Source organism: Gymnoscopelus braueri (genome assembly GCF_963280865.1).
Source record: "Gymnoscopelus braueri genome assembly, chromosome: 7".
Classification (NCBI taxonomy): Eukaryota; Metazoa; Chordata; class Actinopteri; order Myctophiformes; family Myctophidae; genus Gymnoscopelus; species Gymnoscopelus braueri.
Genome location: NC_137608.1, coordinates 40507492 through 40533266, shown reverse-complemented (window position 1 = coordinate 40533266; position 25775 = coordinate 40507492). Strand labels below are relative to the sequence as shown.

At 39.5% G+C, this 25775-nt stretch overlaps 1 protein-coding gene across 3 annotated transcripts; it reads left to right on the top strand.

The window, feature by feature from the left end:
* Positions 1-736: 736 nt before the first annotated feature.
* LOC308088111 (uncharacterized protein) lies at positions 737-21027 on the top strand. Of its 3 annotated transcripts, XM_080432470.1 has the most exons (10): positions 737-899; positions 2291-2590; positions 3068-3346; positions 3590-3883; positions 4410-4688; positions 4950-5243; positions 5839-6120; positions 6383-6469; positions 6689-6768; positions 7500-9516. In XM_080432470.1, the coding sequence occupies exons 1-9, from the start codon at positions 842-844 to the stop codon at positions 6745-6747; spliced, it is 1932 nt and encodes a 643-aa protein (XP_080288596.1). In that variant the 5' UTR covers positions 737-841; the 3' UTR covers positions 6748-6768; positions 7500-9516. The 3 variants fall into 3 exon arrangements, with proteins under 3 accessions (XP_080288596.1, XP_080288595.1, XP_080288594.1); XM_080432469.1 differs by lacking the exons at positions 5839-6120; positions 6383-6469; positions 6689-6768; positions 7500-9516 and adding exons at positions 17328-17606; positions 19616-19909; positions 20646-21027 and having other exon boundaries at positions 4959-5243; XM_080432468.1 differs by lacking the exons at positions 5839-6120; positions 6383-6469; positions 6689-6768; positions 7500-9516 and adding exons at positions 17328-17606; positions 19616-19909; positions 20646-21027.
* The last annotated feature ends 4748 nt before the right edge of the window (positions 21028-25775 follow it).

Sequence of the window (25775 nt, the reverse complement as noted above, 5' to 3'; positions counted from 1 at the left end):
TGATCACAAATCCTATGGACTGCTGCATTGCCTTGGCATCTGCGGGGTGGGGCATTTCCTGGATTGCCCTAATTGTGTCCTGAGGTGTCCAGAACGTGGTCATGTAACTGCTGTCCTTATCTAGTTTACATTGCAGGAAGGTATCGCATGCATCAAAAGGGTGGAAAAATAAGCCATTGGGCAATTTATATAACACAGTAGGCATTGGTATTGTGGAATGAGACCTCCTCAAAGCTTGATTGAGTGACTTGGGCTCAGTGCAGAGCCTCAGTTTCTATGGCTGTCTGACCATGTTACTAATCCACTCGGTAGGCTCTGACACTAAGGCTCAGTGACCATCTCTCTCATATGTGGGCCACTGTCTTGGTCCTATCCACGACCATGCGTGCACCAGTGATTATCTGCTGTATTCACTGTGGATTTGTTTCTGTTCATGCACACTTTAGCAAAAGGATTTGCTATTCCACAATGGCGGGAACTTTTGCCATATGTTGCACAAAGGTCACGTCCGCATTTGTATTACCACAATATATGCACGAATAGCTACTGTATCACTTGCACTCTGCATTTGAATGTGAAGCTTGCCTTGGCGCTCATGCCTGTGTGAACCGTAGCTCTCTCTAAACATGTCACTCAGCACACTCACATCACTAACGACGCCCACTTCCCACAAACAGCGGAAGTGGTTTCTGTTTCCCTCAAAGTTTGTTTCCAGTAAATGATGAAATACTGTAAGCGTATCACTCTTTCTGTTATCCTCTCTTAGTTCTCCATACTACAGTCCCTTATAACGCTGTTTTATTGTCCTCTGTTATTTTAAAGTATACTTTATTTTAGATAAATGGACAAAAAGTTGGGCCTCTGGCTGTTGGCACTGTCTGGCATCTGCGTGGCATCAGGTAGGTGATGGCGATTTTACTGGGGAACTGTGTAGAAATCAGGGCGGATATCAGCATCAACTGAAGGCCAATAAGCATTACAGAAATACACATATAGCCTTATCATGTAACATATTACTGTTCATAATAATAATAATATTATAATAATATTTAGCTATTTCCACATTGGTTTCCACATCTGATCTTAAGCTTGTTAAATTTGAGCTCTGTAAAAAACTTTGAGACTTGAGGCACATCACTGGACTGCATTGCACAGTTGAAACAAAACATTTTACAATAATACATATTTAGGACATTTAATACTAATATTATACTCAATTTGTTATAAATCAGTGTTTCAGGGTTAACATTTACAATTTAAAATGTTGGCATTTTAGCAGACGCTCTTAATCCAGAGCGATTTACAGTAAGCAAGGTAAACACGAGGTTATACATCAAATGCATAGAAATAGTAATATAGGATTATAGGTAAACCAAGAACCTCATCAGTCTACATTTGACAACATTTGACATCATTACAATTTTTTAAGTTTATTTTTAATACAGAGCACTGCTAATTGGGAAGAGGTACTACACTAGATTAAAACAGTCTTAAACTATTAGGAAGCTCTTCCTCTGGAAGAAATGTGTCATTAGCAGTTTTCCCTAATGCTTACTCATTCCTTTCTTTAGTTTTTTGGCACCCAACGTAGTTTAAACTTGGGGAAGGGCATGTTTTTGTGAGAGCCGTGTCAGCAGCAATGGAGTCAGTGCGATTAGCCCATGGATGTAGTACTATGATCAAATTCTAGTGCAGGTGCAGATTGAACCATTTTCATCTTAAGAAGGGGGGCACAGGACTTGAGGGACGGAGGGCCTCCAATGTTTGTTTTATGGATGCAAATTTCTGTCTCTCAACCTATTTATTCTGGCTGTTTTCATTTATGACACAAATTACTTCTAAATTGTTGACCAAAGCATGAAACATTTTAGACCAGGTCTTTTGAGGGACCCCCTACCCTGTGGCCCTGGCTAGTCAGTTAACCCCTAGCCTCAATCTCCAGGCTTTTATTTTCCTTTGCGTTTTGCTCAAAAAGAAAGCTTGGACCAAGCTGTTGACATTCCTGGCATAGGAAGTGGGAGTCAACCTTTCATTTCCCCAACCAACCAGAGTGCAGTGGGCGTCGCTCCAAATGTTGTGACGTCAGGGCTCTCAATGCTGCACATTGGGGAGGAGGAGGGGCGCGGGGCGGGGGCGGGCACACAGATCGGTGAACCAATAGGAGCCCCCGGCTGTTTTCTCCGGAGATTTTGAATCCGCCCCTCTATAACAGATATCAGACGCACTGGGGCAGGCTAGTTAACCCCTGACATACAGTACACATTGACTGACATAATTTTTTCCCACACAGCCCAACAAGATGTGAACTACATACCATTGGGAAGAATCCTTGAATTGCTTCCAGATAATAGCTCTGTTACTGAATCCCTCACTGGCATCCTATGGAAAATTGGCCCCAATAAAGTGACAGAATGGGATCAGGGCTTCGGTCCTGATGTGGATTACTACGGGACATATAAAGAACGCACAGAATTGATTAAAGAAACAGGAATGTTGGTCATCACAAATATGACCAAAGAGGACAATGGACAATATTCTGTGGAGATAAACCGCCGACTGCAGAGCAAGACGTACAAGATTGAAGTGATCAGTAAGTACGCACTGTCCTTTTAAGGATAAATCTTATGGTACTATATGTTGTACTTCAATTAAAGTTAGTCCTCAGAAGAGAACATTTTAAGGGTTATATTTGTTTTCTTATGAACATTAATTATTGATAATGCAAAGATTAAGGATTAGAGAATGTGAGAGCAAGAAAAGGGGTGAAAAGAAAGTAGAGGAGGAAAGATACAAAGTCAGTCTGGTACTTACTGTGATACTGAGAATAAGTCAGTTCAACTATTTGATCTAAACAATATATTTATGTATTTAATGGTGATTATTTGTTTTACTTTGGAAGCTACAATACCTAATTGAAGTTAGATTCATTGCAATTTTACTATGGGCTTAATCCTAACCGTTACCTCACATCCAACATGTGTTTTAGCTCATCAATTTATTCTAACTGCAGTCTGGAGTCAACCTCCCAAATAATTCTGAGCTGTGTTCATAATTTATTTCCCAACAGAGAATGTCTCAAAGCCATCGGTGGCTATCAGGCCACCTTGCTCACCTCAATCTACCAACTGCTCGGTCATCTGTGAAGGGGACATCAAAGATTCAGGTCCGGTCACCTATCGCTGGAGGAAAGATGAAATGGAATGGATGGTGTCTGGACCGAACCCTGCACACTGGAGTATCACCAGCGATGAGGAAGGGAAGAAGGTTGAAAGGGTATTTTGTGAAATGAAGAACCCAGTCAGTGTGGAGCAGAGTGATCCCTGTAACAACCTGTTTCATCCCAAAGGTATGTGATATAGCACAATGTGTAGAAATCTAATCATGCAATTTTTAAAAAAAGCGAGAATTTCCAGCTTGGCATGTAGACTCTTACCTCTACTGTACAGATTTTTTTATTTAGCTTTTTTATTTTAGTCTTAGTCTGGTATAGCTACTTGTTTTTTCTGCTAAACCCCTTTGTTCTGTAACTGTTATATCATATTACTGGCTGCTTTAATTGTTCAACTTGAACTTAATTTTCTCCACACAGCCCAACAAGATGTGACATACATACCACTGGAAGGAACCCTTCAGTTGATTCCAGATGCTAGGTCTGTTCCTGAACCCATCACTGGCATTGTGTGGAAAAATGTTGAAAATGAGTTTGCAAAATGGGACGAGGACAATGGGACTGATTTCTATGGGACATATAAAGAACGCACGGAACTGAATAATGAAACTGGAATGTTGGTCATCAAAAATATGACGAAAGAAGGCAGTGGAGAATATTCTGTGGAGATAAACAGTCGAATGCAGTGCAAGACTTACAAGGTTGAAGTGATCAGTAAGTATGCCTTGTGTCATATGTGAAGGATAAAGCTTATGGTTATATGTTGTACTTATATCATAATATCCACGTTTTTCAGTACACATTTGTCCAGTCCTCAGAAGAAGATAAAAAAAAAAATATATATATATATATATATATATATATAGGTCTAATCATGGAAGGATGTTTTCTTATGAACATTCTTTATTGATAATGCGAAGATTAAGGATTAGGGAAGGTGTATAAATCAGTAGGTGATAGTGTTTTATTATGAGAGAGAGAGTTAGATATTTAGATATTTATCTTCGTATCTGTGAGTGAATAAAGTCATTAAATGTTTGATCAAAAACTTTCTGAAGTTAAACTGCTGTTAAATCTATAAACAGTAACTATTTGTTGGCAACAGGTGCATAGGAGAAGAACAAGCGAGCAGCCTAACTCATTACAATTCGGCTTTGAGTTCATCAAAATGTCCTAACTGCATTGGTGGAGTCAACATCACCAACCATTCTGAGCTGTGTTCATTATTTTTCCCCAACAGAGAATGTCCCAAAGCCATCAGTGGCTATCAAGCCACCTTGTTCATCTCAATCTACCAACTGCTCAGTCATCTGTGGAGGGGACATCAAAGATTCAGGTCCGGTCACCTATCGCTGGAAGAAAGATGATGGGGAATGGATGGTGTCTGGACCGAACGCTGCACATTGGAGTATCACCAGCGATGAGGAAGGGAAGAAGGTTGAAAAGTTATTTTGTGAAATGAAGAACCCATTCAGTGTGGAGCAGAGTGGTGCCTGTAACAACCTGTTTCATCCCAAAGGTATGTGATATAGTAGAAATCTAATCATGTAATTTTCATGGCCCCATGGCATTTCCTCTTGCGCCATCCTTAGGCCAGAATTTCCAGCTTGGCATGTAGACTCTTTCGTATACTGTACAGATTTTTTTTATTTTGGTTTATTTTATTTTATTCCTAGTCTGGTCTAGCTACTTGTTTTTTTCTGCTAAACCCCTTTGTTCTGTTATATCATATTACTGGCTGCTTTAATTGTTCAACTTGAACTTAATTTTCTCCACACAGCCCAACAAGATGTGACATACATACCACTGGAAGGAACCCTTCAGTTGATTCCAGATGCTAGGTCTGTTCCTGAATCCATCACTGGCATCACGTGGAAAAATGCTGAAAATGAGTTTGCAAAATGGGACGAGGACAACGGGACTGATTTCTATGGGACATATAAAGAACGCATGGAACTGAATAATGAAACTGGAATGTTGGTCATCAAAAATATGACGAAAGAAGGCAGTGGAGAATATTCTGTGGAGATAAACAGTCGAATGCAGTGCAAGACTTACAAGGTTGAAGTGATCAGTAAGTATGCCTTGTGTCCTGTGTGAAGGATAAAGCTTATGGTTATATGTTGTACTTATATCATAATATTCACATTATTCAGTGGACATTTGTCCAGTCCTCAGAAGAAGAAAAAATATATAGGTCTAATGGAAGGATGTTTTCTTATGAACATTCTTTATTGATAATGCAAAGATGAAGGATTAGGGAATGTTTCTAAATCAGTATGATGACCACCTCACAATTAGTAAGTATTATGCAAGAGAGAGAGAGAGAGAGAGAGAGAGAGAGAGAGAGAGAGAGAGAGAGAGAGAGAGAGAGAGAGAAAGTCATTTTGTTTAGGGCTCATTTGTTAAACAACAATACTTATAAATTAAGTTAGATATTTTTCTTTTTATCTGTGAATAAAGTCATTAAATGTTTGATCAAAAACTTTCTGACGTTAAACTGCTGTTAAGTCTATAAACAGTAACTATTTGTTGACAACAGGTGCATACAGTAGGAGAAGAACAACTCATTACTATTCGTCTTTGAGTTCATCAAGATGTTCTAACTGCATTGGTGGAGTCAACATCGCCAACAATTCTGAGCTGTGTTCATTATTTTTCCCCAACAGAGAATGTCCCAAAGCCATCAGTGGCTATCAAGACACCTTGCTCATCTCAATCTACCAAGTGCTTATTCATCTGTGGAGGGGACATCAAAGATTCAGGTCCGGTCACCTATCGCTGGAAGAAAGATGGTGGGGAATGGATGGTGTCTGGACCGAACCCTGCACACTGGAGTATCACCAGCGATGAGGAAGGGAAGAAGGTTGAAATGTTATTTTGTGAAATGAAGAACCAATTCAGTGTGGAGCAGAGTGATCCATTTAAAAACCCATTTTATCCCAATCCAGGTATGTGGTTTACTCCACCATGTGTAGAAATCTAATTACATTGCATTACAAACACTTTCTGCATGGGTGGTTCCCTTATATAATCTGTGTTCTTTTTGTACAGTAAAGCACTATGAAGAAGACTCTTTTCTAAAATGTGCTGGTGATTTTTGTTGTCTCCTGAACTAACGTCATTACATTGTTGCAGACAGACAGAGACAGATTAACTAAAGCGAGAAAAAAAAATTTAATCCAGTACTGACTATTCTTTTTTCCTCTTAAGAAAATACATCCACAGGAGGTATTATTGGAGGAATTATTGTTGGTGTCTTCCTCCTTGCAGTCTTGGTGCTGGGTTATATATATCGTGGTAGGTTTCTCTACTGAGTTTAAAGTTACACATAGCATACACCATGCTTGCATGCAATTTCACAAGCAAATGTCACATCATTGTTTTTTGTTGGTTAGCCTACACATATAGTCGCCTTTAATGCAAAATGCTGTGTGTGTGTGTATGTGGGTGTGGGGGGGCCTTGTCCTAAGAAGCCAACAGCTGAAACCCCATATCACTGTTTGAATTTCATCACAGATCGTATAAGGGATCGTATAGGGGATATGTTGCAGTCGCGTGTGTCCGAGCCTGTGTGATGTTGGGTGTTCATGCTGAAGGTGAGTGGGTTTAAGAAGTTTACTTGAGCAGGTTGTGTGAAGTGACTTGGTCTGGAGTTCATCCAACTAGTTTATAATAATTATCAAATAATGTTATTGTTATTTTGTAATTATATAGATATGTAATTAATTATAATATCTATATACACACAACCACTGTGTACACATACCTGTGTGTGCATAATAAACCTCCAGTCACCAATTCTTGTTGCTGGCTGTGATAACTGGCAGAGTTGGTATACAGTAGGAATGCAACAGTTAATTGCACTTATCAATTTAATCGATTATTTAATAAAAATGATAATCACAATTATTGTTATTATCGATTTTTTGATTAATTGAAAATGTAATCAATACAATAATCTATGAGAACATAATTGATAGTTGCAGGCTTGCAGCTCTACTATGAGCTGTATGAGTGATACTGTGGGATACTCTCATCTTGGCAATGAAACCCACCCGACAGATGACCCCCTGTCCAGCCCATTTCTCATATTTCACTGACTTCTCCCTCTCTCCCTCTTTTTGACATTAATTTTTGTTTGTATTGTGTGGTGTTGCATTATCCTGCAGAATTTTTTAATGTTTTGACCTAACAAACCCCTTCTCTCTCTCTCTCTCTCTCTCTCGCTCGCTCTCGCTCTCTCTCTCTCTCTCTTCCTCTCTCTCTCTCTCACTCTCCTCTATCTATCTCTCTCTCTCTCTCACTCTCCTCTATCTCGCTCTTACAGATGGCTTCCCCTTACAAGAAATTGAATTACAAAGAAAAGTTAATCTTAACTTTCTGCAATGTGTCCATCGCTGCTTGACCACACACAGACATGGTGACACCGTTTGCCAATATACAAATTAGGCAATACAAAATTATTCTCCCATGTATTATCAGTAAAAGCACATAAATTTAAAGGACCATACCGGTGCCAATGCATGCTTCTGCTAGCCTGGTTCCAGACGAATCTGCCTTTGCAAAATTGCATCGCACTTTAGCCCTCAGTGTGTCGTGTGATATTGTCTGGCCACGCGAGGCTATGCTTCTGCCATGTCATATACTGAACACCATTTCCCAAGTAATGACTTCATTTTTTTAATGTTTTAAGTTTGTTTACACACTTTCTCCATAAAACATTACTAAACTTACCTCATTAATTGGGTCAATGCTGGCTAAACATCATTGACCAAGTAAGAAGTCAAGGACCTTTGAATTTTGTTTGTAAATCAACTTTTTCTCCAGGGACAATAATTGAAATGTCAAAAATACAAATATCAATCTGTTCTTTAAAGTACATTAACCACCTAAGCCCACCTAAACCACTTTAAAACTGTCTTCCCTACTTGGGAATGTCATTATACGTGAACATATTTTGTAAAAATTATTTGCTGTGCTTTGGGCACAAAAACTGTGAAAACCACATTCTATCATGACTGAGAGAAATATTTTAAGAGCTCTTGCTATATAAACTCATTTTGAGAAGCTATGTTTGTATTAATAAATCTTCATTAATTTTGACATGATATCCAATTTTGTTTTAGTGTCCAAAATGAAAATGCTTGTATAGATCATTTATTTTACTTAAGTACTGAGTGTCTCATAGTTTTGGTGTTTTGGTGACACATTATCATATCTGTCAATCAACACACACACACACACACGCACACACGCACACGCACACACACACGCTTACAGGAAGACTGTGGTCAATTGCAGCTCAAGTCAGTTCAACGTATGTAGTGTGGTTGACTTAAAGTGAAACAAATTTTGTCAGACAAGATTACGTGCTGAGTTTAGATACAAAAATTGCTTTACTATTTTACTATGATGTACTATGATTTTGACAAAAGGGTTAATATTGTGAATTATATTGTTGATTTAATTAATTTTGTATCCTTTTTATACTTAGGATAAGTCAGTCCTTCCCTAATATAACTTTTTTGATCCTGAAGAAATAAGCTAAGCATATGTGATTATATTATTTTGGTTTATTGTATTGTTTTATGACCATACTGTATTATGTCTAATCATGTGTTTGAATTGTACTCAGCTTGAGAGTGTTTGTGCAGCAGTCACAGTGGAGCAAGGGCAAATAGGAAACCACAAGAAAACTGGCAGAGGTGTAGAAATTAGTATGTGTACAACATATGATAATGAAATGGAGGAAAAGTGAGCTGTGATCTGGTGCTTATATGAGTGATGAATTAAGTGTTACTGTTTATTATAATAGAAATGTGGAATTAATCATGACTTTGTTTGTTTTATGTTAACAAAGGACATCTCCATTTCAGTTTGGTTGAAACTCTTTAGAGTTTACCCTTTAGAGTGATGATAGGAGAACTAGACTAAAGGTCAGATGGAAATGGGGTCAGCCCAAAAAGTTTGACAAACAACAATTAAGGAACCAAATTGGGGAATGTCAAAAACTGCAATTTTGATATGTAACAATGAAGACATGTAATTTTGTAATTTAAAGCGGAGTAAAAGTATAAATAGTCTGAGAGTCCCATAAGCAATTTGGACTCCCAGGTCTCAGCTATTAAACATGCATCTGGCTATGTCAGGACTGCACAGGGACGGCATGGGTGTGTATACTCTCAGCCGGCAAAGCAGTGGGTCCATCTAGTGAATGGAGTTTAAAGTGGGACATAGGTGCTCTGAAGAATTTTATTAATTTGATCTGATTTATATTTTATATTGAATTTGTACTGATTATTAATGATGCTTATTACTGCTGTTTTCTGTATCGCATATTCCTTTAATAAATTAACCTGCAGTTAAAGAAAGTTGTAATTATTTAACTATATCACCAAGATGGACTGAGGTCCACTATCGGGTATTTATACTGCGATTTGTAAAAACGTTGACATCATGCATCTATAGATCTAAGGGGATCGCCTAACCTTGTTTGGGTATTGATTAAAAGGGTTTAGTTAATATTCAAAAAACAACACCTTGATGTAGACAATTTAATAGATTCAAAATAATAAAACCAGTAAAAACACCACCTTGCACGAGGTAAATAAGACAGCAGACGTTAAATGAGGTTATTGTATCCACCAGACCGAAAGGCATGGCCGAGACTACGTTTTGCACCCCGTCCGTCCGTCCGTCCGTCCGTCCGTCCGTCCGTCCGTCCGTCCGTCCGTCCGTCCGTCCGTGTGTCAGTCTGTGGACATCTCTATAGTCATTAAACAAGACAGGTCTTTAAGATTTTTCATGTTCCATCCTGATTGGCTAAGATTGGCCTTCAAACTTGGCAGGAGTGCTCCGTTTTAAACAAATGCCTTAAATCATGAACACAGCGTGCAATTTCCGTGTTTTGCACGCACATTCCCAAATTTTTCAAATCAGCCTCATGGTGGCGCTATAACAGGCCGATTCGTGTTCTTACCTATAACTGCACAGATCTGTGTAAAACTTTGTATGCGCAAACCCTAGAGGCCAAGGAAAAAGCTTTGCTCTGCATTTTTCACATCTGCCTTTTATAGCGCCACCATGAAAAACTCATTTGTTGATGTTACTCTGTTGATGTTACTCTGTCCAAAAATCACGAAAAAACGGTACACAGTATCTCTATAGTCATGTGATCAAAACGGATATTCCATCCTAATTTTTTTTTTGACCTCTGAGAGGTCAAATCCAAGATGGCCGCCAGTCTACTGGGTATAAATGTCTAAATACTTAAAAAAATACATTTAGGCGTTCTTTCCAACTAAGTTGGGGTTACCCATTCATTTGATGATATGTTGGAGATTGCCAGAACCCAAGAACATACATTAAATCAAGGTCAAGGTCAAATTACATAGTAATAAGTATATAAGCTTTGACACTGGGTACTGCAATATAGTGAAACTGTTTTGCGACAATGGGAATAATACAAAACAAATGAACAGATTAAACCTATGGTGGTAATCTATTTTAATACTAAATTCATAGTAAATCACAATAATCAATGTTCAAGGCTTCTTTATTGTCACATATTGCGTACAGGAAAGAGAAAAACAAGACCACAAATAAGTTGATAAATAATGATAATAATCAAAATTTAACAGTCTCCACAACAGAGGCACAGTGCAGTACATTTGAGAGCAGCTTTGGCACACTTGCATGGTCCAGTACACCCTTTCGTGCAGCGACAGCGGATTAATTCATGGCACGATTTGGATGCTTCAGAGAGAGTGGTCCAAAATGGTTGCCACCCAGTTGTTTCCTTTGTCCAGCCCCATTCAGATGGCTCTGGCATCTCTGGTTCCAGTACCAATGCCTGGTTCCAACAGTTTGTCTGGTAGCAAGTGCGCTTGATGTGTTGCTTGAGTGCTGCCTGGGTTGGAGGAATGCTCTCTAGTGTTCTTGACTTCTTCGTGAAGAGCTGTTTCCTGGCATCGTTCACTTCCATGCACTCACTGGTTCGGTCATACATGAGCATACATGATACATGAGTTTTTTTTTTGCAGTTAGAGAAGTGAGGGAGCGCCGTCCCCCCGCGTCCCCCCTCCACTACACCCACCTTCACTGACCTCACTTGGCAACTGTAGGAGTTCACTGAAAGCCTCATTCACCTCTGGGAATGTTTCCCAGGCAGTCTTCTTTCCTCTGCCAGCAAACGCAGATACAGTGTCACACCCGGTGAAAGCGTGAAAGACTGGGAGAGTCAGACACTGTGTTGGAGTCATTGTGGCAACCATTTCATGAACAGCTATGTACCGAAAGCTTGATTCAACACCAAAGGCAACCCACAGCTCATCAGGACCTATCTTGATGAATGAAGCCAATTCATTGTTTCAGTATCAACACAGCAACAACATATCACATGTCACTACAACACTAGCCACAACGTGCCCACTACATTTACGCATTGTTTCGTCCACTTTCCATTGCTCTCTATACATTTGCCTCTTTGTAGCATAATTATTATCGTGCAACAATATTTTGCCACAGTAGTGACCACACCGGAAGGGGAAACCCTTTAGCACAAGTTAAGTTTTGGTTTCGTTTTTGCCTCCGGGTATGTTATGTTTCGCTTTCGGTTTCGGTTTCAGCTCCGGGTGTTGCCACATCCACTGGAAGTATACTACCACATCAGTATCAATGTGGTATGGTATGGTCACTTTCTTACACCCCTTTTGCACAGCATCTGCATCTCTTGCGAATATGGGGCAAGGCAGGCCAAGTTTGAATCAGCAGGAGAACTGAGGACTCCACTCCCATTGGTTGCATGAAGTTCCTTGCCCTCTACTAGAGGAATGTTAATAAATTAATTGTCTGAACCACATCAGGTGTGTCATTGTTGGTGTTGCCTATATATGAGACCATTGATTGTTACACTGCCATTTGTGATTCTGAGGAAATCACTGCATTTTTTGGGCACATTTTTACCTTGACCTCGACCTAATTGCATTTCCTTGAAATCTGTTGATCTCGATAGTATTACCACATGAAAAGGAATCCCCTATTTAGTTGGAAATGATACTTTAAACGTTTTTCTACTGTGTTTGGTTCCAAACTTAAGTTGGACTAGCGGCCATTTTGGATTTGACCTCTCACGGTCCTCAGAGGTCAAATCTGACTTCCCTCCCTGTCTGAAAATGATTGACATTATGATGACATTATGGCATATACTAACTAGGCTGAAAGTTTGACGCTTCTATCAAAAAGTGCACGATTTGCAAAAAAACGGGAGTTAAACAGCTATACTACTATGCCTTCCAAAGTTTGCTGGATTGCTCCGTTTTGAACAAAATGCCTCAAATCAGCAGCATGCGATTTCCATAAAATTTTGCAAGCACGTTACCACTTGGCCGAGGAAGAAATGCCACCCTTTTCACATTGCCCTGTTATGGCGCCATCAGCAGATACATTTTAGCAAAACACATTTTTTGAACAAAATGCCTCAAATCATGAAAGCAGTGTCTGATTGCCGTGAAAGGCCTAAGAAGAAATGGCACCCTTTTCACGTTGGCCTATAGTGCCACCAGGAGGCCACAATAACCTACCTAACCTGGCGGAGACCTGTGCTTCGAGGAGCACTTTTTCTAGTTATCTCTATTTTTATAGTCACTGACAGCTACAATCAGAGACATTGCCCGGTCACACATTTGAACTAGATACCATATTCTCGACTCTCAATTCCTATATACACCTAATAGACTTTGAATCGCTTGAATCTCGCACCACCAGGCTGTCTGTCACATCAACCAAGCTGGTGTGCCAAGTGTTAGCCAATAAAAGTAACTCTAAATCTAATCTTAACTCTATCCTCTCTGTCTATTTTAGTTGGTAAAAGTGCAAAGGTATTGGTATCAAAATATACTTCCAGTGGATGTGGCAACACCCGGAGCTGAAACCGAAACCGAAAGCGAAACATAACATACCCGGAGGCAAAAACGAAACCAAAACTTAACTTGTGCTAAAGGGTTTCCCCTTCCGGTGTGGTCACTACTGTGGCAAAATATTGTTGCACGATAATAATTATGCTACAAAGAGGCAAATGTATAGAGAGCAATGGAAAGTGGACGAAACAATGCGTAAATGTAGTGGGCACGTTGTGGCTAGTGTTGTAGTGACATGTGATATGTTGTTGCTGTGTTGATACTGAAACAATGAATTGGCTTCAGGGGGGTGGCTTCAGCGTGGGACAGGAAGTGCTGACTTTTCTCAATTGTAATATAGGATAAGGTGCTTGGTTAAAATAGCAGCATTTTTGTTGTTTGTAATTTATTATTTTGATACTCCAGCTGGTTGTACTCAAGGCTAAAAACCCAACCCACATAAACTCATTATCAACTAGAGAGAGCACAGGTCTCCGCCAGGTCAGGTAGGTTATTGTGGCCTCCTGGTGGCGCTATAATAGGCCAATGTGAAAAGGGTGGCATTTCTTCCTCGGCCTAGTGGGAATGTGCGTGCATTCATGATTTGAGGCATTTTGTTGCAAAAATGTGTTTTGCTAAATTAAATCTGCTGGTGGCGCTATAACAGGGTAAGGTGAAAAGGGTGGCATTTCTTCCTCGGCCTAGTGGGAATGTGCGTGCAAATTTTCACAGAAAGCGCACGCTGCGTTCATGAGACATGTTGTTCAAAACGGACCAATCCTGCAAACTTTGGAAGCCAACTTTAGCCAATCAGGATGGAATATGACATATCAGACAGATCCGTCTTGATCACATGACTATAGAGATACTGTGTACCGATTTGCGTGATGTTTGGATAAAATCTGTAAGAGTAATATCCAAAAATGGGTTTTGCACAAATCGGCCTCCTGGTGGCGCTATAACAGGCCCATGTGAAAAATTTGGGGCAGAGGTTCTGAATTGGCACCCAGGGAGTGTGTGTGCACAGTTTCGCAGCGACCGGGCCAATGGTGCCGGAGATTAGCCGCTCGCAGACAGATGGACGGACGGACGGACGGACGGACGGACGGACGGACGGACGGACGGACGGACAGACAGGGGGTAAAACATACTCTCTCGCCATATGCCTTTCGGCCTGGCGGAGACAATAATTAGACACAGAGGGACCTCTATAGTCTTATTAAGGATGTACAATTTGCTAAATAATTTGTCTGGTGACTGTCTTGGTCAAGTCATAATATTTCAGCGTCGGGGCTGCCGAGACTAGTCTCCTCAACCACTGCTTCAATTATTTAGGTTGTTGCATTGCTTTGGCATCTGTGGGGTGGGGCATTTCCTGGATTGCCCTAATTGTGTCCTGAAGTGTCCAGAATGTGGTCATGTAAAGTCTTTATCTAGTTTACAATGCAGGAAGGTATCACATGGTGGAAATCAAATGGTGGAAATGTAAGCCATTGGGCAATTTATACAACACAGTAGGCATTGGTTTTTATGAAATGAGACCTCCTCAAAGCTTGATTGAGTGACTTCGGCTCAGTGCAGATCCTTGGTTTCTATGGCTGTCGGACGATGTTAGTAATCCACTCGGTAGGCTCTGACACTGAGCCTCAGTGACCATCTCTCTCATATGTGGGCCACTGTCTTGGTCCTATCCACGACCATGTGTGCACCAGTGATTGTCTGCTGTATTCACTGTGGATTTGTTTCTGTTCATGCACACTTTAGCAAAAGGATTTGCTATTCGGAACTTTTGCCATATGTTGGACAAAGGTCACATCCGCATTTGTATTACCACAATATATGCATGAATAGCTATTGTATCATTGCAGTCTGCATCTGAATGTGAAGCTTGCCTGGGCGCTCATGCCTGGGTGTACTGTAGCTCAATGTCCATCTACTGCATGCACACTCTCTAGTTACTTGTCATGTATCATCATTAATTGGATCCTAATGTCATCTCTGCAGCCCAGCATATTAATATGGCTACCACTTCCTTCTCTCTAGACATGTTTCTGTGGTTTCGTTTCCCTAAAAGTATTTCCTCTGAATGGTGAAATAAGCGTAATCAGCACCACTCTTTCTGTTATCCTCTCTTAGTTCTCCTTACAACAGTCCCTTATAACAGATGTTATCACGCTGTGTTATTGTCCCCTGTTATTTTAAAGTATACTTTATTTTAGATAAATGGACAAAAAGGTGGGTCTCAGCGCTCCATTGGGCCTCTGGCTGTTGGCACTGTCTGGCATCTGCGTGGCATCAGGTAGGTGATGGCGATTTTACTGGGGAACTGTGTAGAAATCAGGGCGGACATCAGCATCAACTGAAGGCCAATAAGCATTACAGAAATACACGTATAGCCTTATCATGTAACGTATTACTGGTCATAATAATAATATTATAATAATATTTAGCCCATTTCCACATTGGTTTCCACATTTGATCTTAAGCTTGTTAAATTTGAGCTCTCTGTAAAAAACTTTCAGACTTGAGGCACATCACTGGACTGCATTGCACAGTTGAAACAAAACATTTTACGATAATACGTATTTAGGACATCTAATACTAATATTATACTTAATTTGTTATAAATCAGTGTTTCAGGGTTAACATTTACAATTTAAAATGTAGGCATTTTAGCAGACGCTCTTAATCCAGACTAGAGGGACTTACAGTAAGCAAGGTAAACACGAGGTTATACATCAAATGCATAGAAATAGTAATATAGGATCATAGAACCATAGAACCAAAAATCAGTCTACATTTGACAACATTTGACATCATTACAATTTTTTTTAATACAGAGCTCTGCTAATTGGGAAGAGCTGTGGTGGACATAATCGTTTATCATGTGAAGCAAAACATGCACTCCTTTCCCCCGTCTCAGTCAGTCACAAGCTGTCTCAGCCGAAGTTTTTCCCTGCCACCAATGGGAAACCAATATTACAATAGGTACTACACTAACACTAGTTAGATGAAAACAGTCTTAAACTATTAGGAAGCTCGTCCTCTGGAAGAAATGTGTCATTAGCTGGTTCCCCTAATGCTTACTCATTCCTTTCTTTAGTTTTTTGGCACCCCAAGTAGTTTAAACTTGGGGAAGGGCATGTTTTTGTGAGAGCCGTGTCAGCAGCAATGCAGTCAGTGCGATTAGCCCATGGATGTACTATGATCAAATTCTAGTGCAGGTGCAGACTAAACCATTTTCATCTTAAGAAGGGGGCACAGGACTTGAGGGACGGAGGGCCTCCAATGTTTGTTTTATGGATGCAGATGTCTCTGAACCTATTTATTGGCTGCATTCATTTATGACACAAATTACTTGTAAATTAAAAATTGTTGACCAAAGCATGAAACATTTTTGTCCAGGTCTTTTGAGGGCCCCCCTACCCTGTGGCCCTGGCTAGTCAGTTAACCCCTGACATACAGTACACATTGACTGACATAATTTTCCCCACACAGCCCAACAAGATGTGAACTACATACCATTGGGAGGAATCCTTGAATTGCTTCCAGATAATAGCTCTGTTACTGAATCCCTCACTGGCATCCTATGGAAAATTGGCCCCAATAAAGTGTTAGAATGGGATCAGGGCTTCGGTCCTGATGTGGATTACTTCGGGCCATATGAAGAACGCACAGAATTGATTAAAGAAACAGGAATGTTGGTCATCAGAAATATGATCAAAGAGGACAATGGACAATATTCTGTGGAGGTAAACGGCCGAGTCCAGAGCAAGACGTACAAGATTGAGGTGATCAGTAAGTACTCATTGTCCTTTTAAGGATAAATCTTATGGTTATATGTTATACTTCAATTATAGTTTGTCCAGTCCTCAGAAGAGAATTATTATTGATAATTGCAATTATTGATAATGCAAAGATTAAGGATTAGAGAATGTGAGAGCAAGAAAAGGGGTGGAAGTAAAGTAAAGGAGGAAAGATACAAAGTCAGTCTGGTACTCACTGTGATACTGAGAATAAGTCAGTTCAACTATTTGATCTAAACAATATATTTATGTATTTAATTATGATTATTTGTTTTACTTTGGAAGCTACAATACTTAATTGAAGTTAGATTCATTGCAATTTTACTATGGGCTTAATCCTAACCGTTACCTCACATCCAACTTGTGTTTTAGCTCATCAAATTATTCTAACTGCAGTCTGGAGTCAACCTCCCAAATAATTCTGAGCTGTGTTCATAATTTATTTCCCAACAGAGAATGTCTCAAAGCCATCGGTGGCTATCAGGCCACCTTGCTCACCTCAATCTACCAACTGCTCGGTCATCTGTGAAGGGGACGTCAAAGATTCAGGTCCGGTCACCTATCGCTGGAGGAAAGATGAAATGGAATGGATGGTGTCTGGACCGAACCCTGCACACTGGAGTATCACCAGCGATGAGGAAGGGAAGAAGGTCGGAAGGGTATTTTGTGAAATGAAGAACCCAGTCAGTGTGGAGCAGAGTGATCCCTGTAACAACCTGTTTCATCCCAAAGGTATGTGATATTGCACAATGTGTATAACTCTAATCATGTAATTTTCATGGCCCCATGGCATTTCCTCTTGCGCCATCCTTAAGCCAGAATTTCCAGCTTGGCATGTAGACTATTTCATCTACTGTACAGATTTTTTTATTTTGGTTTATTGAGGTTTCGAGGCCTATCAGGCTCGAAGCCTCTTTGAAACTCTAGGAATTCTTCCGCCGTTTTTTCAGTTCTGGCCTAACCGTGTGGTCACTTACTACGAAACTCGGCAATATGGTAGAGGGCTATGCCAAACGGCCAAGACCCGAAACTCAAAACCATTGGCCAAAGGGTGGCGCTGTAGCGCTCAATTGCAAATGCCAACTTTGAACAGGTACAACTCATGCCCTGCAAATCTATCTCCTCCTGGATCTTTGAGCAATCTGCACGAAACTTTTTACACATGAACTTTGGACCAATACCTAAAATCTCAATTCATGAAAGGTTTGTAAGTTAAAAAATGTAGCTTTTAAAGGGTCTACAACATGAATTTCATTTTTTTTTTGGTTTTTAGTATTTTTTGGGCTCCCCAGTGTCTCTTGTACCCCAAAACATATTTTTTTTTAACATTCAGTGATTCATTCTCATTTCAGAGATTTTCAGAATGGGCGTGTCTGAACAGGCCATTTCAGAATGGCAATGCAAGTGACATCACTTGCATTGCCATTGCATTGATGCTGGCCAGACAGAATTGCTCAGTAGCCCCCCCCTGCCCAAGAGGACGTTTTGGTATTGCAGCTGAAAGTGCTGTATAAGCCAGAGACAATTGACTTGGGATGAGTATATCTGAGTGATGATTTAGGCTCAAACCTTTTGAAAAAGGTTTGAGGGACATACACCATATGATATTAAATATCAAATATTTTTTTTAAATTCATGGTGTAGATCCTTTAAGAGCCAATTAATATTGCAGTTTTATGAAAATTATTCGTCTGCCCCTAACACATACATGCAGACTCACATTTGTTTGAAACTTTGCAATAATGTAGAGGGTCATTCCAAGTATCACTGAAACCAATCTTACTCCAATTGGTCAAAGGGGGGCGCTATAGCAATTTTTTGAACATGCAAACTTTAAACAGGCAAAAGTCATGCCTCGTTTGGCCGACAGCCGTGAAACTTGCTTACACATGTGCCTTGACTCATGAGGAACACATCTATTACTTTGACCAGTGAGCTCCGCCCTCAGATTTTACGCCATATTGAGCAGTTTGAAAAACATTTAAACCAAGGATTTCTGAGCAATTTGCGTGAAACTGTGTCAAATGTGTTCGAATCCCACCTCATGTAGACTTCATTATAATTGCATTGCACACAACATGACTGTATCAATGAATACATGTGCAATTGTTAAAGATAACGTGAAATGCTTATTTGAAAGTAGTTATTTTCAATGTATGACGTACTTCATTCGCCCTTTTGTTTTGTTTTGTTGGATTCTCCTTTCTCACTGTCTGAGGCTGTGGATTGAATAGCTCAATCAATAAAAAATAGCCTCATGTTCCAAAGGTCCCCGGTTCAAATCCCACTCATTACAGTTTGCATTTAAATTGCATTGTACAAAACATGACCCTGTTAATTCAGACATGTGCATTTTTTAAAAAATAACATGAAATGATTTTTTGAGAGTAGTTGTTTTTTATGTATGACATACTTTCTTGTGAAAATAGCCGATCTACAATCTCTCTCTCTCTCTCTCTCTCTCTCTCTCTCTCTCTCTCTCTCTCTCTCTCTCTCTCTCGCTCTCTCTCTCTGCCTCTCTTTCTCTCTTTCTCTCGCTCTCTCGCTCTCTCTTTCTCTGCCTGCCTCTTCCTGCCTCTGCCTTATCCCTCGAAACCGCTTATTGCTGCTTGCAGCTATATTTTTATTTTAGTCTTAGTCTGGTATAGCTACTTGTTTTTTCTGCTAAACCCCTTTGTTCTGTTATATCATATTACTGGCTGCTTTAATTGTTCAACTTGAACTTAATTTTCTCCACACAGCCCAACAAGATGTGACATACATACCACTGGAAGGAACCCTTCAGTTGATTCCAGATGATAGGTCTGTTCCTGAACCCATCACTGGCATTGTGTGGAAAAATGTTGAAAATGAGTTTGCAAAATGGGACGAGGACAACAGGACTGATTTCTATGGGACATATAAAGAACGCATGGAACTGAATAATGAAACTGGAATGTTGGTCATCAAAAATATGATGAAAGAAGACAGTGGAGAATATTCTGTGGAGATAAACAGTCGAATGCAGTGCAAGACTTACACGGTTGAAGTGATCAGTAAGTATGCCTTGTGTCCTGTGTGAAGGATAAAGCTTATGGTTATATGTTTTACCAGTCCTCAGAAGAAAAAAAGTAAAATAAATATAGGTCTAATGGAAGGATGTTTTCTTATGAACATTCTTTATTGATAATGCAAATATTAAGGATTAGACCACCTAACAATTAGTGATGGTGTTTCATTATGCAAGGCAGCAAGACAGACAGACAGACGGACAGACAGACAGACAGACAGACGGACGGACGGACGGACGGACGGACGGACGGACGGACGGACGGACGGACGGACGGACGGACGGACGGACGGACGGACGGACGGACGGACGGACGGACGGACGGACGGACGGACGGACGGACGGACGGACGGACGGACGGACGGACGGACGGACAGACAGACAGACAGACAGACAGACAGACAGACAGACAGACAGACAGACAGACAGACAGACAGACAGACAGACAGACAGACAGACAGACAGACAGACAGACAGACAGACAGACAGAGATGGATTGAAAAAAATGAAAGACAGAGAGTCAGATTGTTTAGGGCTCATTAGTTAAGCAACAATGCTTATAAATTAAGTTAGATATTTGTCTTCGTATCTGTGAATAAAGTCATTAAATAACAAGCGAGCAGCCTAACTCATTACAATTCGGCTTCAAGATGTTCTAACTGCATTGATGGAGTCAACATCACCAACAATTTTGAGCTGTGTTCATTATTTTTTCCCAACAGAGAATGTCCCAAAGCCATCAGTTGCTATCAAGCCACCTTGCTCATCTCAATCTACCAACTGCTCATTCATCTGTGAAGGGGACATCAAAGATTCAGGTCCGGTCACCTATCGCTGGAAGAATGATAATGGGACATGGATGGTGTCTGGACCAAACCCTGAACACTGGAGTATCAACAACGATGAGGAAGGGAAGAAGGTTGAAAAGTTATTTTGTGAAATGAAGAACCAATTCAGTGTGGAGCAGAGTGATTCATTTGACAACCCATTTTATCCCAAACCACATCCCAATCCAGGTATGTAGTTTACTCCACCATGTGTAGAAATCTAATTACAATCTAATTACATTGCTTTCTGCAAGGGTGGTTCCCTTATATAATCTGTTTTTTTGTAAAGCACTATGAAGGAGACTCTTTACTAAAATGGTTGCGTTGTCTCCTGAACTAACTTCATTACATTGTTGCATGGACAAATCCCAAGTCTGTCTGGCCAAAGAATGTTTCGCACATTTTGTTATTTAGCTCTGCTGTTAGGACACAGTGTGATAGTAAGCCTTGAAGATTCATTCATACTGTAAGCACTTCCGTTGAGGCAGCGTGGTTGCATGTGTAAGAAATGACAGCATGCTCCTTGTGAGTCGCAAGGACCTGATTTTGAGTTTGACTCATGTCTGTTTCCAACTCTCTACCCCTTTCCTGTCTCTCGACACGGCAGTTTAAGATGTTAAAAAAGACATTATAAATACCTGGTCACTGGAAGGTATTTTTTGAGACCCACATTTTTTAAAACCACTTTAAAACTGGCTTCCCTACTTGGGAATGTCATTATAGGTGAAAATATTTAGTTAAATGTATTTCTATTACGTCTATCATGACTGAGAGAAATATTTTAAGAGCTCTTGTTATATAAACTCATTTTGAGAAGCTATGTTTGTATTAATAAAGCTTCATACATTTTTTGTCCAAAATGAAAATGCTTGTATAGATCTTTTTTTTTACTTAAGTAGTGTGTATCTCATAGTTCACACACACACACACACACACACACACACACACACACACACACACACACACACACACACACCCACACACACACACACACACACACACACACACACACACACACACACACACACACACACACACACACACACACACACACACACACACACACACACCCACACTCTCACACACACCCACCCACACCCACACTCACAGACACACACACACACACACACACACACACACACACACACACACACACACACACACACACACACACACACACACACACACACACACACACACACACACACACACACACACACACACACACACACACACACACACACACACACACACTTACAGGAAGACTGTGGTCAATTGCAGCTCAAGTCAGTTCAACGTATGTAGTGTGGTTGACTTACAGTAAAGTGAAACACATTTTGTCAGATAAGATTAGGTGTTGAGTTTAGATACAAAAAATATTTTACTATGATGTACTATGATTTTGACAAAGGGGTTATTATTGTGAATTGTATTGTTGATTTAATATTTGTTTTAATACTTTTTATACTTTGAGACTATGAGTCAGTCCTTCCCTAATATTACTTTTTTGATCCTGAAGAAATAAGCAATGTGATATATTATTTTGGTTTATTGTATTGTTTTATGACCATACTGTATTATGTCTAATCATGTGTTTGAATTGTACTCAGCTTGAGAGATGTAAAGTATGGGGCTGTTTGTACAGCAGTGACAGTGGAGCAAGGGCAAATAGGAAACCACAAGGGGAACTGGCAGAGGTGTAGAAATTTGAATATGTGTACAATATCTGATAATGAAATGGAGGAGAAATGAGCTGTGATCTGGTGCTTATATGAGTGATGGAATTAAGTGTTACTGTTTATTATAATAGAAATGTGGAATGTATCATGACTGATTGTTTTATGTTAACAAAGGACATCTCCATTTCAGTTTGGTTGAAACTCTTTAGATTTTACCCTTTAGAGTGATGATGCCCAAAAAGTTTGACAAACATCAATTAAGGAACCAAATTGGGGAATGTAAAAAACTGCTATTTTTACATGTAACAATGAAAACATGTAATGTTGTAATTTACAGCGGAGTAAAGTATAAATAGTCTGAGAGTCCCATAAGCAAATTGGACTCCCAGGTCTCAGCTATTAAACTTGCATGTCAGGACTGCACGGGGACGGGTGTATACTCTCAGCCGGCATAGCAGTGGGTCCATCTAGTCAGTGAAGTTTAAAACTAGCCAAGATATACTGAACCAAATTGAAGAGAGTATAAGGATAATTTATTCCTTTTAATTAGGATAATTCCTTTTTAACAGGACGTTCATGAAAGTCCTTGCGGGCTTGTTTCCAATGAGGGCCTGTGAGCAATTAGGGGTTAAGAGTCTTGCTCAGTGACACATATGCTGGCGTGGCCTGGAATCGTACCTGGGGCAACCAGGGCCTCTGGCTCCCTAGGCGGGCTCACTAACCACTCAGCTATGGCCGCCCCTAGTCCCTGATTTATCACTTTTTGATAAATCGTTAAGAGGCAGAACAGCGGCTGATCACCGTAGATTTGGTCTCCTAAACTATAAAGGGTAATGAGCGTCTACTTTGTTTTCATGATTCTGATCAAACATGACTATTTTAAGTCGAATCAGTTACATGCATTATATGTCAGTGGGACATTGGTGCTCTGAAGAATTTCATTAATTTGATTATTTATAATTTGCCGGTTATATTGAATTTGTACTGATTATGCTTATTACTGCTTTTTTCTGTATCACATATTCCTTTAATAAATTAACCTGCAGTTAAAGAAATTTGTAATTATTTAACTATATCACCAAGATGGACTGAGGTCCACTATCGGGTATTTATACTGCGATTTGTAAAAACGTTGCATCTATAGATCTATGGGGATCGCCTAACCTTGTTTGGGTATTGATTAAAAGGGTTCAAAATAATAAAACCAGTAAAAAACATTTGAAATTAAGTAAATTGTGTAAATTGGTAGGCTTGAATAGATTTTTATTATAAATGGATTTAAAATGCTGTGATAAAAATGATGTATAAGTGTTTACACATTTGTAAGCATCTATACTAGTGTATAACCCATATCTGTTGCCAGAACCTCAATAATAATGTAAATTAAATTAAACATACAGAAAATGCATTCACAGGTTATGCATACAAATTAAACAATACATTTGTATACAATTTTCATTTGTCACTGTGGGGTCACCTTCCCACGACCTTCCCACCTTCCCATACTCTGAGAACCTCAGAGTATGGTCAGTTAGAATGATTAACAAACATGAATGCATGCTATAAAAAGCTCAAATTTGTATAATAAAAGTGTTATTCTACTAGGAGCTACTATGCTATATCCAAGCACTGAATCAATGGATTATGTGAAATAAAAGCTAATCAAACTCACCTGGCATATTGAATACACCTTTTTTTCTGGATGTCAATCATGACAATAGTTACTTGCTGAGTATAGACTGATAACAGTAATGTCTAACATGCTCATTGCTTTGAAAGTTGACTACTGCTATAGGTCTATAATTTATGTGCTAGACTCTTCATTTCCCAGTATGCAGTCACTGACTTAACAGAAATGTTTAAGATGTTTTGTTTTCTAAGTTGATGAACTGCTTGTGTGGTGGCTTCAGACTACAGTTCAGAGTTCATTTAAGAGTTCATCAGTTCTCTGAGCAAACAGTCATGTCATGTATTAAGGTATAAGCCACAGGTTGTGACTCAGGAGATAGAATGGCCGTTTATGGTTGCCCTTATAGCCTTCTACAGGTATATGCAACAATGTTAATTTGCATGGTATCCAGCCTGCTTCGCTACGTTCGGCGGACTTTTTTTTCTCTCTTCGCTTCACTTCATGATTCACCAGGACCCTGGATGGCTTGATTCTAGGCTTAAATTAATTGATATAAATATTTTTGGAAACGTCAATGGGAAAAATGCATTGAGTATTTTGAAGTGGAACCAGAAAATGGCCGCCACTGCTATGCCCTATAGCTGAACAAGAGGAAGTCGACCATGGGCTTCTGTTGCTCACCTCCACCTTGAGACTCAAGGCTATAAACTGAATGTATTGTTATTAAGAAATATAATCATGTGTCCAGTCAGTGTGATAAGAAGAAGTCTATCATGATTCTTGAATTCTAAACATTCCTCTTCCTAGAAGAACATATACATTTTCTTCTGTAAGAATGTTCTACTTTATTCCTGTTCCTGTATCCTGTTGTAAATCCAATAGGCCTATCTAATTTTTATTCATTTCTTAAACTTTATGTAAGGTTGGGCCAACATTACATGAAAGTGTAAGAAATGAATAAAAATAAGATACTGGATTAACAATAGGAATTATTTAAATAGCAATTTATCAACTACACCCACAGAAAAGTGAAAACTAAAGTGTATCATAATTAAAGCTCAAATCATGATATTCCTCCATGATCTCTCCAGCTCATTAGTGAACAGAAACATACATTTTCAAGTGGTTGGTTGAGACGGAGAACAAGAATATCAGCAGTGGTGGGAAAAGTACTCATTTTTTTTACTTAAGCAAAAGTATTACTGCTATATATAAATACAGGAATTCAAAATTGACTTGAGTAAAAGTACTCAAGTATTACCATCGAAATGTACTTAAAGTACCAAAAGTAAAAGTACTCATTATGCAGAATGTCCTATTTCACAAGTGTTCAAAATATTTTCAAAATAGCAGATCTACAACGCAATCACAAAAGATCGCGTGACCCGTTGTGAGCTTGTAGATCTGCTATTTTCAAATAGACAAAGTATATAGGGATAAAGTGGTGTGGTTTATGCAAGTTTTGTAATAATAATATACAACAGAGTAACAAGTAACTAAAGTTTTCAAATACGTGTAGTGGAGTAAAAAGTGAAAGTGAAAATAATCCAATAAAGTGAATATTCCTCAAAATTAAGTACAGTACTTGAGTATGTACTTAGTTACTTTCCAGCACTGACTGAATATAAGCCATCTCAATTCGCTCTAGTGCCATCTATCGGCTGAGTGGGTACATGTTCTGGTTTGTATTGTACATCCTCAAGAAACCTGAAATTA

Excerpts from the sequence above, each read along its gene's own strand:
- LOC308088111 (XM_080432468.1), top strand. The coding sequence starts at position 842 with ATGGACAAAAAGTTGGGCCTCTGGCTGTTGGCACTGTCTGGCATCTGC. Across the intron at positions 3,347-3,589 it reads CAACCTGTTTCATCCCAAAG|CCCAACAAGATGTGACATAC; the intron begins GTATGTGATATA and ends TTCTCCACACAG. Across the intron at positions 4,689-4,949 it reads CAACCTGTTTCATCCCAAAG|CCCAACAAGATGTGACATAC; the intron begins GTATGTGATATA and ends TTCTCCACACAG.